The 15,576-nt window shown below is 37.8% G+C and overlaps 1 protein-coding gene across 1 annotated transcript in view; it reads right to left on the bottom strand.

Annotated features, from left to right (window-relative positions):
* Positions 1-491: 491 nt before the first annotated feature.
* LOC108792938 (glutamate receptor ionotropic, kainate 2) overlaps positions 492-15,576 on the bottom strand; it is a 542,451-nt gene continuing 527,366 nt past the window's right edge. The window contains exon 17 of the mRNA XM_018563830.1: positions 492-1,684. Within this exon, the coding sequence (XP_018419332.1) occupies positions 1,520-1,684 (165 nt within the window). The 3' untranslated portion in view covers positions 492-1,519. The remainder of the gene's footprint in view (positions 1,685-15,576) is intronic.

The following is a 15,576-nucleotide window of genomic DNA, read 5'->3' as shown; positions in this document are numbered from 1 at the left end:
AAAATATGCAATATAGTGTTTCATTTTGTAGTAGAAAAAAATAGATAATTCCATTTTGATTTTGCTTATGTTTATTTTGTGCATTGAATTCAAACAGGAAACTGTGTGCACTTCAACTGTTATCACAATGTGGTCAAGAAGACTGTGTAGTTTTACCATTTACACACAATTGTTCATTACAGTATGTTTGTAGTTTAGTGGAAATCAGGGGTGTAGCATGGGAAGCAGTGCTGGTAGTGCAACTAGCAATACTGAACTTAAAAATAATTCTCTTTGCTTTATATTGAACTTGAATTTGATAAAAATAATCTCACCAAACGTTGGTGATGCTCATCCACACTACCATTCATGCTTGGCATCACACCCCTGACGAAAAAGACGCATGTTTGGATTTTGTTGATAAAAAGTATTACAAAAATCTCCATACAAAAACTATTTTATAGAAATCTTGCATTTCCACAAATAAACCTGAACATTTTTTTCTTTTTTTAAAATAAAAATTGCTCAAGGAATTTGTTTGTTATACACTGACTGTATTGATGACTGCAGTCCATTTACAGCTCCATATGGAAAGCTCCCCTAAGTGGCCCATATACTTTCCACAGCTGGATGGAACTGCAGAGGCTCAGTGGGGCTCATATGGTTACAGGGACACGTGTTAAAAATCCATTTTGCCTAATCTGGATCCTCTCCACCACAGCCACAATTTCCCTCTTTGTGATCCACAATTAAGATACATTCTTCTGGGTGTCATAACAACTATTTGTCAGTCTACCATTCTGCACACAAAAATGCTGTCAAAGGGTTGAATTGAACAATACAATTATTGCCTTGTTTACTGACATTTTTTGTTTTATTTACGACAGTGAAACACAGAGTCCACAAAGCAGATAAGAATCTTCTCATAGTGGTTTTTGTGTGTGTGTGCATGTATATATATATATATATATATATATATATGTGTGTGATCTTGTGTTCTACTTTAAGAAGAATTCTTCCTTTTTTGATTTTGGGCATTTAACAATAATTCATCCAATCATCTGTCATCTTTGCTATGGAAAGTCAAAGAGCATACAGTCATTTTAATATAGTTTTTAGGAGATTTCTTCCTTTATTGGTTACTGGCATTTACTATTAATTCAATGTATTTCTTTGAATGAAGTAAGTTGCTCTTTTGAAAAAGAAAAATAACCTTTTTTTGGGACCTTATTTTGTAAAGCAACCACAAAACGTACACACGTTTACATTCATTAAAATGGTGGACCCCTTAAAAAAAAAGAAAAAAAAAGGAAGTTCAACCTCCGCAGACGTTTGTGATTTATCCATGACTCTTGTAGTTTTAGTCTGACCGATGAATCAGAGTAATAAGTCTTAAGTTCATAGACACAGCGACATGAGGTAACTCATTTTTATTTTTGCACAGGTTGCATATTTCCACAGGAAACATTCTCGCAGTGTTGTTTGGAAAAAGAAAACAAAAAGCTGACAGTTTGTGCTCGGGGATGCCTGACACCCAGCTCTATGCCATTGTTTCTTTTCCTGGCAATCTTCTGTCATTAAATGTATGCATGTTGATGACTTCTTCTGTTTTCACTATTACAGGAGGCTGCGGTTTATGTTTCAACCGTCGCTGGCATTTTAGTGACATCCTTAATTCCTCCACCATGGCGCTACAGAAGGATCTCTGCGAATACAAACATAAATATTTTTTTTTGTTTAAGGTGAAATTTGCAAGTAAAATTCATAAGAGGTACATAAACTATTAATGATTTATTCTTTTGGCGCAGCGTGTCAACTAAGCAACCCTGCAAATTTACCATGTTTCTGCCTGAAGCTTCCAACAAACTGCTGTCACTTAAATATGCATCACATAGTAATTAAAATGACTTATCAAGCTGTGAGAGCTCATTGAAAATTTCACCTTGTCACTAAAATTATTTATCTGCCAAGTAGTGCCTGGTGATGCACATTATGGGCAAATGCATTTGAGACATGTTCTATGGAAATTACATTTAAAACATTTGTACTTTGCACATTTTCATATTTGTTAGGAAAATTGTTTTTTTTATACTTTGTGAACTCCACTGCCATTCAGTCATTCAGCTTATGTTTAATGCAATCATATAATTCCATTTCTATTTCAGAGTTAAACAGGCTTATTTAGTAAGGCAAACAGCAAAGTGAGAAGTACCCATACAAATAACCAGAATCCATTATTCTGTCATCTGACTGGCATACACTAACATTTACTTGATATTAGGTACAGTATTTTGTTTTGCAGTGTTGCTCTTGTGACATTCACTAAACATTCACTGCAGGTGAAACAATCACTGTAATTTATAACACATGCTCCAGGAAGATATGCTTGCACTAAACGTTTGATGAATATTATATTAACAGCTTTAACCTCAAGCAATCTCATAGTTCTCAACTGGAATTGTCCCTCTTTTTTGTACCAAATCATTTAGTTTCCCATGCTTCCTCTATGGTCCCTCTTTTGATTCTAGTGTAGAAATATGATTGTTTCATGGATTATTTCCTAACACCTATATAAAGAAAAAGTAGAGTGAAAAGCCCAAGTGGGTTTAAATTATATTCTTGCTCTTTAATTGCCATTGTCTGTGTACTCAGGGAGTGTACCATGGTGCATCCTTTGCCTAAATATGTGGTGCCAAAAGGGGTCCTTTTATTTTATCTCAGAAGCTTTGGAGGTTTGAAACCTGTCATGCTAACAAACACAGAGACTGCTGTTGCCTGGCTGTCATTCAAGTCCTTCTTGCTTCAAGGCTTTGGAGTTACTGTCCCAGCATAAGTATGTAGTTTTAAGTGGACCTTTACCCCCTTTGATTAAAAATCACATCAGTATACAGCTCTGCATGCTGATATGAAATCACCTTACATTCAATAGGTAAATAAACATATTTTTATTTTACTTACAATTTATTTTTTCCACTTCCTGGTCCACTTTGGCACAAATGATGTAATGTGCACAAGCACTGCATCCTGGGAAGGTTATGTCAGGAGAACATTACTGGGAAATCTCATCTGTAATCTCACGAGATCTCAGGGAAAGGCATTTTCCTCCCCTGAGATGATGTGCATGGTCACATGTCCTAGTCACACGTGCCAGACTTCCAGGAATTAACGGGAGATCTAGTAATCTGCCCTTAGTTAAAATGGCCACTGTCAGAAGACTGGAAAAGAAAAATAAGGTATGCAAAAAATAAAAGCCTTCTATTATCTAGAAGTATGTGTTTGTAGATTGTCATTACTAAACATTTCTAAAAGTGGCTTTGTTGTTATTTTAAAGATATGGGTAAAGTTCCTCTTTAAGATTTCTGGCTTGTCTCTGATTTCAATAACTGCATACATGTTCTGACTCAGTGACTTAGAAAATATTAGAGTTTCTCTACAAAAGCCAGACAAATTGCATCTTTATGAGGCTAAGGGTGTTATTTGCATTTGGTAGCCTATATATTTTTGTCAGAACTTTACTTTAATGTATATGTCCATCCAACTTTTTTCTTTTTTTTGTTCTAGTTTTGGATAGAGTTGGGAAGGATCAGAACCCCTTTCAGGTTTTAACTGCTAATCAGGGCTCCTTGGTAACCAGGCAGGAAGCAATTGAAAATCTCTAACAGTGAAACAGACAGAAATATTAGAGTATTTTAGTAAATATAATAAATATTTATTTACTATAGTACTACATAGTAATAGTAAATATAATTTTTGGGGGACGGCAAGAACCCCCATTAAATTTCATATAGTATATTTTTAGTGTGGCAGGTTGTCCTCTAGCAGCTGGTTAAAGCAGTCTCAATCCCTGATAAAGTGAGGCTTTATCAGGGATTGAGTTGAGTCTTCTGCCCTTAAAATGTGTTTCCTTTGTGCACAATCTTCCTTTAGGTAGCATTGGAATAAACTTAAATCTTGACTTTAATATCACTGTGTGGCACTTCCAATCTAAATGTATGCAGCTCTGTCACAGCCATGGACCTCTGTTTAGTAGAAGCCTATTTTACAGTGAGAGTGCAAACCTGGTGTGCTGTCACTGTGGAGGGAGGAATACAGTGAGCTATAGTAACTCACTATCTTTCTCTCCTACCATCAGGAGGTTAACACTGGGGGAGGGAGCACTGCAGGCAGCAGAGCAGCACAGAGCCTCCCACTGGCTGCTCCCTCGGGTGCTCTTCCATCCATACATCCATCAGAGGGAATCTGCAGGCTGCCTCCTCCCCTTTGCTCAGCTAGCCAGAGGGACAAGTGAGTGAAGACATCAGCTTTTCCCAGCTCATTCTCCCTGTTAAGTGTCTGTACAGGCACTGATCAGAGCGATTCAGTCCAATGTGAAGATCTTCACCTGGTAAGACCAGGCGCAGCTCTGAAGCTAATATCTGTGCTACATTGTAGTGCAGTTATTAGTTGATAGAGTGCAGAAACTGCAACATTACTGTGACAAATTGCCTTTTGCAATTTTCAGTTTATGCCGCACATGTCAAAAACCCTCTTAACATTGACGCACTATGTTGTTTATTTGGCACAAATCAAGTGCACAACAGACATGCACCAAAAGAAGTTTGGAAAACAATAGCTTACTAAGCTTATTAACTTTTTTAAGTTATCCTATTTCCTGAATATCTTCTTGACTGCTTCAGCGCCCCATGCCTATGAAAGTTCCAACTACCCCTTCTTTGACATAGTCAGTTGTAAGAGATGTGAAGGAAGACACTGAAAAAGGTCAGAGATATTTTGATACCACCCCAGTGTCATCCTCACTTCATATGATTATCTTTTGGGCTATCTCCCCCTCGACCATCCACTTCTCTAATCTTCTGTTCTTCTCCTGATCTCTACTTTGAACCTTTTTAATACCCCTTGCTTATCTTTTTCTCCTGTGACCTTCTGTTTTCTTTCTTTTCTTACCTTTCCCTCGAATCCATTTTTTCATCTCCTTTTACCCTTTTTTTGGATAGTTTTGTGTTTTGTGTTTCCCTTATTGGGGAACATTGTAGATTTTTCTTCCCCAACCCTTATTGTGGCTTGGGAAGGTTGGTGATTGTACATTTCCACTGTCTGTTCCTATGCTGTAACTGGATTTTGCAGATTGTTATGAGATATGGCAAGATCTGGTATGCTCTACACCTTGAGATGTTACTGTTTTTACCTATTTGGTCATACACTGTATACTCATCATGTTCTCATATATGTTTTGCTCATGCTTTTTTTGTCCTTGACTGTTATGGCTGCTGTGTCAGCACACTGGCCTTGCTATGCATTATATTCTGTACATGCTTGGAAAATTAATGAAAAGTTTATGAGAGAGAAAGAGGTCAGAGATTATATCAAGGTTGGTAGATATGCTGAGAGCAGTAGATTCTGTAGAAAATATACTGTACATGAATGTTGGTAGAAAAATAAAAGGCATCATATATGCCTATACTCTTTTCATATCTAAAGTTAACAACCACCACCCCTCTTCTGGGGTGCTCACCAGCCCCCACCAAATCACATTTTTACCTAAAGTCACTAGTCTCCCTCATTGTCAGAGCTAATGTCCACAGCCCACAAAAACACTATACCATCAAACCTAAGATCACCTGCACACAGAATCCCTTTGGACCTAACACTGCCATCTCACACAAATCCCTTAGATGGACTTAAAATCACCAATCTTCACCTAGTCCAGCCCTTTGCTGCATTAAAATTTGCTATTTAAAATAACACCACCAGTCTGAATTGCTCTGTCTACCCTTTAATTTCACCAGGACAGGAAATGTGTGAAAACTCCCTAGAGGAACCTTAAGTTCCATTTCTCCCAGCTCCTGCTGCTTTGGGCCATAGGAAGGCAAAACGTAAATTGCTCTTTTAACCTTTAGTCATTTTAACTTGGAATATTAGTTGCCTGAAAATTATGCATTACTTTTACTTTCACTTAAAGTGTATTTCCACGTTTGATGCCAAATGGGGATAACAACAATTTTATATATGTTATATGTTCCCATTCACATATCATAAGCTAAAAAACTTAGGGTTTTAAGGGTTAAAATTTCTTCTTGCTTCTATTTCTTTGAAATGTTAGGAGGGGCTGTGAGGGCTGAGGGGTCTGAGGTCGCTTGTTCACTGTATGTTAATGAAGCTTATAAGATAAACAAAATCCTTACATTTCAGTCTCAAGTCTTTCTATTAAGACAGACCACTATGAAAGGGCTAAGAAAAATCTGGAATCAGCCATCTTGCCTGATTTAACAAAACATCTAAAAGGTAAGACTTTTTAAAGTTATTTTTCGGTATATTGGGTGAACAGGAACATATAACAAACATATAGATTTTATCACTATTCTCGTCATTACTACTTTGTGTGATATAATATCTTCTTTTCAAACAAAATTGATATTCCCTTGTCTTTTGTGTATTAAAGGTTAACCATTTGTTTTTTAATTTAGCTGCCCACCTCTGAAACCTCTCAAGAAACCCCTGGACTCCTGTCTCTTTAGCAATGTGGTGTCCATAACTGGGGCCCATATTCTGAATGTAATTTCATTTTGTTTTCAGCTTTTCCTTCTATGAATATTCCTATTATGTATTATATAACAAAAAAAGTGTTTATTTTGAATTGTATGTATCTGGAGAATATGGCCACATCCTTTTTTATTTTTTATACAATTTTATTTTTGCTGCAGTTTGTTTAGTAACAGCAAATGGATATTTTTCATGGATGCTGTAACTTAACAGTATCTTTTTTATACCTGAAAGCTGTGAAATCAATTTCTGCAGATCCTTACAGCCTTAAATAATGTGTCACTAAACACCTTGAAGCCTTGTTATAAACTTTCCATGCCTGTGAGTGATTTTCCACCTAGTAGGACAACAATCATATTAAGAATTTATATGTGCCTAAATAAATAATGTGCCAATAGTAACATTATATTTGAAATCTTGCATGTAAAATCGATCAATTTACTATAACTAAAGAGAACAGAAAAGGGCTAATCCAGATATGTGATTTATCTCAAATTACACCTTCTTTTTACTTTGTGGAAAAATAAAGTTCTATTCATTTGCTTTAAATAAATTGAATCTTTTACTTTGCCCTTTGATACTGTTTCTGTGAAACACACTTTTCGAGATTCAAAATTAAAGTACAAGGTTTGTTCAGAAGTTTATTACCTCCAGCGCTGCACGTCAGATATTGTTTGAAACCTTGTTAAAATGTCTTAAAGCAATAATGGCAGTAATCTTGCATCTTATAGCTTGTGTTAGAGGTCAATGTTTTCACATTTTCTAGTATGCATCAATCAAAATGCTTTCCATCTTGACTGAAGTTTGCCCTGAATGCATAGCAGGCCCCCTGTGGGTCTATTTCCTAATAAGTTTCTTTCTCTACAGGCTACTCCTTCTGGGAATTTGAATGATGTGCTACACAGCTGGAGATTTTCAATCGAGTCTTACATAACCAACATCTGAAACCAAATTTTAGCAAAATGTTGACAAAGCATTGACAGAATTTTTGACAATTTACTTTGAAAAAGAAACAGCATGAGAACTTCGGTTCTGAGTTAAATAAACAGTTGATGTAACAGATGACATTTTTTCTGAAAAAGACAAAAAAATCACATGATGAATTACTGTACTGAAAAGCTGCCAGAATTATACAAATACTTTAATGTCAAGTTTGGTTTCAGTTTAGTTTAGTTTAACTGTATTGTGTAACCAATATGGAGGGTTAGTTTAGACTTGTGATGGCAAGGTTGATTTTCACATGGATTTTTTTTACAGTACTATTATATCCATTATAGTACATGTGGGAAGTATAGAGCCTGTCTGTTAGGGATTACTAAATTGTATCTTAAGCCAAATTTTGGATGAAGTGGTGAGGGTTTGAATCTCTGTTAGGTTTTTTTTACTAACTGTGTCCTTGTAAGGAAGATTCACCCTCTATAATTTGTCACTCGGACTCAATCTGAGGGAAATTTAACCCCTTCATGACGTGAGATGTACACTGTACGTCCCGCCACAAAGTGCCTATATGACTGGCCATGTACACTGTACGTGACAAGTTATTTAGGGCTCTATAATGCCGTTAACTGCTGATTCTCAGCGGTTACCAGTCATTAATGAATGCCCCAGTATTGAGGCATTCATTAATGAAATAGTTAAGCTTTTGTAAAAGCTTCTTCCTTTCATTAATGAAAGAATGAAGCCGTTACATACAAATACGGGAGCACTAAATAGCAATCCCATATTTGACAGCTGAAAATAGCAGAGAGGTAGCAGAGTGAGTCACCTCTCTGCTATTCGTTTTGACAGCTTGATAGCCTGATGTTTATAATACATTTCAGGCACAGAGATACAAGAGATACAATGTACCTCCTTGCCTGAAATGTATCACTTCTGATCGTCTGAGCAGTATCAAAGACCTTTAGTGAGATCTGATTCTGACATGCTGTCAGGATCAGTCTCTAAGGTTATTATTAGCTGTTCCTAAGGTTGAAGCAGCCTAATAATAGCCCAAAATTAAAAATGTTAATTTAGCAAGCAGTCACAGTGACTGCTTGATATAAACTGACAAAAAAAGTTTTTTTTTAACTTTTGTTTTAACAAAGTGTAAAAAAAATCTAATTATAAAAAATAATAATCAAAACTTGTGAAAAAGTGTTTTCTTCTACATTTTTTCCTCATTTTTTATATTTTATTCAAACTAAGTGAGGAGTTAGGTACACATGTTTGATATAATTATATAGCCCTATCTGTCCTCTAAAAAACAATATATAATATGTGTGTGTACATTTAGTAAAAAAGTATATTACTGCTGTGGAAGAATCACACAGCAAAAATGTAAAAAGTGTGTCAGTCATTTATGAACAGAAACTGAAAACTAGCTCAGTCATGAAGGGGTTAAAATGTTGGAGATGTTCGCAAATTAAGAATAAAAGGGAAATTTTCCAATGGAGACACTTGTTCCAGTGACAACTGTCTAAAAGGGGACCTCAGTCCTTTTAGAAAGATTTTCTTCACATTCCGGTAAAGCTGTAGGACAGGAAGTGAAAGGCGATCTCTCCAATGGTACACAAAGGACAAAACAAAAACTGACAGGGGTTTTAAACCTTCCGAACTCTTTACTATAATTTAAATTTCCTTCCATCCCATTCTAATCAGACGTTTCCTTTGTATTCTCAGACAGGCAGCTCCCGCACCATTGAAAGCATTGACAATCAAGCTGTTCACAATAGAAGCTATTGGGGTTGATTTACTAACCTTTTAAACACACCACGAACGTGTATACACCTCTGTAGTGTGTTCCCTCCCAGCATGATCTATGGGAGGAATCGAAACACCTTTGTAGTGTGTACACACCCAGCAGGTGTGTTGTGCAAATCCCTGCAATGAATTGCAAGGTAATGTGGTGTAAATTAGCTCTATGTTATGTTGCTTGCGTTGATGAATGCAGGAATGTAAATGCATGAGCTAACCATTTTTGTCTAAACTGTGAAGCAGCATTATATATGCATCATGTGCATGATTTTTCCATATATGGCATTAGTGGAAATATGCTTTTAGAGACTTTTTGGTTGATAAATAAGTTTTGCTGTGTGAAAATCACACACACCTGGTGCGTGCGTGTGTTTAAGTTAGTAAATCACCCCCATTGTCTCAGCATGGTGAACAAAGCAAATACAGTCAGGAACATTATTTTGTAGAGGAATGCTGAGAATAAAGCTAAATACATGGCTTAATACCTGTTTTAATGCTTCAATTTCCAAATGATTTGTCATTCTTGTAAGCCAATCTTGTGATTCAGGCTCAAGTTACAATGAATAACCAGCAGGTGCCACACCTACTTCCTGGTTCAACAGCACAGCTTGTTATGTTGATTCTATATTTTGAGCCAGCTCATTGGACAATAATTAGCATCATGATGATTATGCCCAATGAGCAGAGAGTTGCCTATGGAAACAGTTATGAAAAACCATGAAGAGTGGTTCTTCTTACTGAATGGTGGTGGTGGTGGTTGCGGTGTGTACACTGGCCAAACTACCAGAGTCGCAGCGGTCGCAATTGCAACTGGGCCCTGGTGTTCTGCCTGCTGGGGGGGCAGAGAGGAAGAAGAGGGGCCCCCCGAGATCGTGCCGCTCCTTCCCCGCTGCTCTGCCACCCGCAGCATGTACGGGCGGCTGTGCGGCAGCGATGGAGAAGCTGACAGCCAGTAGTCATGCAGAATGTGCTGCCGGCACCGCCAGGCAGCACATTCTGCCGTGCGAGGACCCACTCCACTTAGCCCCACCCCATGGCCACTGAGACAAGGAAGAATGTAAGGAGGAGAGGGAAGGTAAGTCTGGACCGGGAAGTGGCGCCACGGGGTGGTCGGGGATGCTGGTGGTATTCTGCAGTGTTGGTTTTTTATTATATTGTATTGCTTGGACTTGTAGTCCCGCATACCTGGTGGTATTCTGCATTGCTGTATAATCAATATACAGCAATGCAGAATAGCACCAAATGTACAGGACTACAAGTCCCAGCAATGCATTATATTTTTAAGTAGGGATGCACCAGTGCCAATACTGGGCATTTTCACGAGAACGCCGTCATAGTTGAATTTGCCAACCTCATCATCTGCGCTTGCACACAGACCAGTATTATTGAGGGAACAGGGATTTATTTACAAAGTATTTAGTTAAATTGTTAATTGTAACCGTTAATAATATTCCATCCATTATTTACTGCCATGGACGGCATATTATTAACGGTCACAATTAACAGTTACAAACAAATACTTTGTAAATAAATGCCGGTTTCCTCTTTAATCCAGTCTGTGCGCAAACGCAGATACAAGGTCAGAACACGGCACTACATTTTTAAACTGAAGCGGCTGCCTGAGGTTCCGCGCTTGCTGGGGACCTCCACAGCCATCCTGTTAACCGCACAGTGCCATGGCGGCGGGGGGTTGGGGGGCCCTTTATAGTTTCTTGCACCGGGGCCCTGAAGGTTCTACTTATGTCTCTGGGTGTGTAGTTGTGTTTTAAGATCAAGGCTCACCAAAATGGAAAATCCTTTGGCATGAAAGCACTAAATTTGTATATATGTAAACTGTACATTAAGCTGTTTGTTTGGGAATCTATTTAAAACAGTACTACAAGTGCTGCCCATCCAGGTTCACTGTATGTAAAACAGATGCACCTTTTTTCCCAGCCTGGGTGTAGGCAGAGCAATCACTTATAGGAGCTACTTGCAAGTGCATTGCGCTAGCCCATGGCAGAATTAATATAACATGAGTCTGATTTTGACACAATACATTTAATTCCCCATAACTTCCACATTTAGAAGTTATCTTTAGTGTAACTCAATTTTACATTGTTGCTATTTTTCCGATGGAAGCTTAGAGATCTGATTATTTTTATTTTTGCTTTCCTGCAAATCTATTCTTACATGATTGGTACAATTGTTGATTTGATTTTTTCTGTTTGTGTATAATCCTTCTAACTAACAAAATGTATATTTACTGCATGGAAAGTAAATCATATAGTCTCAGTGCCAGGTGAAATTTGGCTCCTTTCATCCAAAGCAGAAAAAAATATGGCTGGAGCAACCATAATTAGCAGCCAAATATGTATCACGACAATGGCATGCTAACTGCTTTCAAATCAGCTATGATACCAAGAATGTTTAAATGGTCACTGGATTTGGATGCACAGATCTATGAAGTTAGTGGAAGGAAAATGTGGGACAGATGCTTTTTCTTGTCTCCCATTTAACAATTTGAGTTACATTTTTTAAGCCAACTTCAATGTGTTTATTAAAAGAATACGGAAATGATTAACATGAGCCAAAGCATTGGTATATGTCCTTTAGTTTTCATGCATTTGCAGTAGTACAGATATGCAATAGTCCAGTTTGCCTAAAGGACATTACATCAAAATACAAAACAAAAAAACACTATTTATAGCAAATTTAGTGACAAGTCAGTTTGTTGACCACCAATGTAAATGGTTCCTGAACTGACTGCCAATGTAAGGGGAGCACAGACATTGGCCACTAATGTAAGGGGCCACAAGCCACCAGGGGGGAAAAACACAGACCACCAATTTAGAAGGGTACAGAAACTGACTGGCACGCACAGACACTGATCATCAATGTAAGGTAGCACAGACACTGACCACCAATATAAGGGGCTAATTAGAATAGATATGTGCCCCTTAGAATAGTGGTAAAGTTACCCTCTTATTTTAACACAAAATATATAGAAAAGTAACAATCTATTTATTGAACAAAATTAATAAATTCCACAAACCACATATATATCAAAATGAACCATATACACCCTTTAAAAACCATACAAATCCCATAGAAAAGAGACAAGAAAGAAAAGGGCTGTGCAACATATCAAATATCAAAATAACATAGGTAGATATGGATATAATGTAGTATTTCGTAGATGAATGACAATGCTAGTGGGCAATAGTATCAGGTATATAACTCAATCAGAAAAATTGCAGAAAATGTGAGTGTAGCCCAGTCCTCACAACTGCCAATGTAAGAGGAGCACAGACACTTACCACTGATGTAAGGTAAGCACAGACACTGATCACCAATGTAAGGGGGCACAGACACTGACCACCAATATAAGAGGCTACAGACATTGACTTCCATTGTGTGGTGGGTACAGACACTGAACACCAATATATAGGGGGAAAATGACCACTAATGTAAGAGTGTTGAGACACTGACTGACAATGTAAGGGGGCACAGACACTGATCTCCAATGTAAGGGTGGCACAGACGCTGTGTTTTTTGTCTCAAAAGTTACTTGTTGCTAAATAGTTTCTGACTATGAAAATGTTCTTTAGGGTAGGCTTGGGCAAAGCATTAGGTCTTTGTCCATATATTTTTTTTTTTTTAACTAAAGATGATCCTTTAGCTTTATGTGTGTCTGTGAAACTATCACTAGTGGTACAGTAAACAGGATTTTGGTATATGTGGTCATATTTACAGTGAGTAGACTGGTGAGGTTTTCTTTAAGCAAACACCTTTATGTCCCTCTCATTGTTAGCATACTTAGGCCACCCCCTCCATTCACAGTGGCACACTAGGATTCATCATACCTTTACACAAAGGGTTCCCTAGGTCCTGGGCAGCATAAAACTTGCAGCTACTATCTTTTTTCTAAAAGTTTTTTGCTTTCAGAAAATATATAATGTTTTGAGGTTCTAGGCAATTTTCAGGACCAAAATGCTAATTTTACCATGCAATGAATTTTAAGTGAGAGAGGAGTTGGGAGCTTAGAGACAGACAGAGGGCTCTGTGTGTGTGGCTGCTCAGAAGCCAGTGGACTGTGTCTAGGTCCCTTTTTTGTATCTGATACCATACTAAACACGGAAGTGCGGGCTGTTTGTGGAATCTGACAGGCCGGTTGTCTCGTTTTATTGATGTAAGATTTTTACTTTTTTAATAAACTGTTCCTGAGCTACTATACAATGAGGAGCTCTTTTTTCCATGAATATGGGGATATATTGATCTATGGTTTAAAAAGGTCTATTGGTTTGAAAAGCATCTATTAAAGACGCTGTAACATCGTGGTCTATCAGGGAGAGTTTTGTGGCTGTTATATATAGCCATTACATTGCGGTGAATGTGCACTCTTGAGGGGGTGTATGTGTGGCACCAATACGATCTCTGGAGAGTTTAACAAGCACTTTGGGACTTTATTATATTGCACTTATTGGAGATATGTTCTTCACAATAATTTTTCACATATTGATTTTGGACTATGGACTGAGCACATTGTATATGATATTATAGTCTAAGGGTTATGCTTAATTATTTATCCCTTATAAGTTAATCAATTCACCTTTAGGATATGAAGCAACTATTTTTGGATGTCGTTTGATTATACATATATGCACAGATATATATATATATAGATAGATAAATTCGCACATTGTGCATGTTTTTACATTGTTTGCACAATTTTTGTCATAGAGTGGCATTAAGTTATTTATTTATTCACTGTTTATGAATTTGTATTCTATACACAAAGGGCTGTTATTGATAAACCAAATCAGTCTCAGAACAGACCCACCCAATCAATACATTATTATTTGGGCTCATAGCGCTGTACATTTAATAACATTCACAATGCATTTTAAATGCCTATTTTAAATGAAACCTTTTTAGCATGTTTTTCATGTGGAAAACGTAACACTGAGGGAGTTATGCAAAAAGCTGCCAAAGGCAGCCTAGTGAATAACTGAGCCAAAGTGAACAGAGCCGAGCGACATTCGGCCCTGTACGGCTGATTTCAGCCGTACATCAGCTAAAATCAGTCGTACATTGGCTTCCTTTGGCTGCCTTTGGTCAGCCGAACATGCTCTGCATGTTCAGCTAAGCTGAAGTGAGGAAGGAGTTCGACTCAGCCGATGCAACATCTGGATCGGCTGAGCTCGAAGCTCCGGCAGCTCTCTTGCTGCCATTCGCCCCTATTCTCATAGGGGCCGAACAGCAGTGAGTGAATAGCCGAATGCTGCTGAGCGGCATTCGGCTTGGCTATTCTGCTCGATACCTCCAAGGTAGCAAGCAGAATAGAACAAATGTAAACAAATGTAAAGAAAATGTTTAAAACTTATTTAAATAAATGTAAAAAAAGAGAAATTAAAAAAAGTTAAGAAAATAATTTAAAACATTTTAAAGAAAATAAAAAAACCCAGCGTGGGCTCCCCCTCCCAATCCTTCCTGCCATACCAGGCCACATGCCCTCGGCACTGGGAGGCCGATGGGGACAAGGGCCTCTTCCCCACATGCCCTGGGGCGTTGGTTGTGGGGGTGTGGGCAGGGGTGGTTATTCACATCATCACATCTTTAATAAAGGGGCACCCATATGGGGCCCCCCTTATGAATGAGTAAGGGGTACTTGTACCGTTCACTAAAGGGTTACAATAAAAAGTTTTAAAAAAAGGGCCAGACTTTTGAAAAATCCTTTATTTGAAAAAAAAACAAAACAAAGGATTTTTGATAAGTCCTTTAACCACTTCAAGACCAGGTGTTTAGACCCCCTTCCTGGCCAGGCCATTTTTCAGTATTCAGCGCTGCGGTACTTTGACTGACATTTATTCCGTCATGCAACGCTGTACTGAAATGAATTTTATACCATTTTTTGGGGACAGATATAGCTTTCTTATGGTGGTATTTAATCACCACTGCAGGTTTTATTTTTTACTATAATTAGGAAAAAGTACTGAAAAACATTTATTATTACCCAGTTTTTTTGTAAAATATAAAACTTGGGGTCACGTCGGGTAAATAGACACCAAACATGTCAAGCGTTAAAACTGCACGCACCCGCGACATCGCAGAAAACTACCATACCCAAAATTGGCCATTGGCGACACTTTAAAAGCTTTAACCGCTCATCAGTTTAGTGTTATCAGTGATTGATGGCCCTAGAATTATTGCTCTCACTCCGACATTCGCAGCGATATGTAACATGTGTGGCGTAATGGGCATAATCGTCTTTTTTGCACGTATGCGCCCCCGACGCATGTTTGAATGCGTGTATGTATGGGTGGGGACTTTTAAAAAAAATGT

The sequence above is a fragment of the Nanorana parkeri genome, unplaced genomic scaffold (assembly GCF_000935625.1).
Source record: "Nanorana parkeri isolate BGI_ZX_2015 unplaced genomic scaffold, ASM93562v1 scaffold703, whole genome shotgun sequence".
Taxonomy (NCBI): domain Eukaryota; kingdom Metazoa; phylum Chordata; class Amphibia; order Anura; family Dicroglossidae; genus Nanorana; species Nanorana parkeri.
The sequence above is the reverse complement of the archived record's forward strand: the minus strand, read 5'-3'. Positions and strand labels throughout refer to the sequence as shown.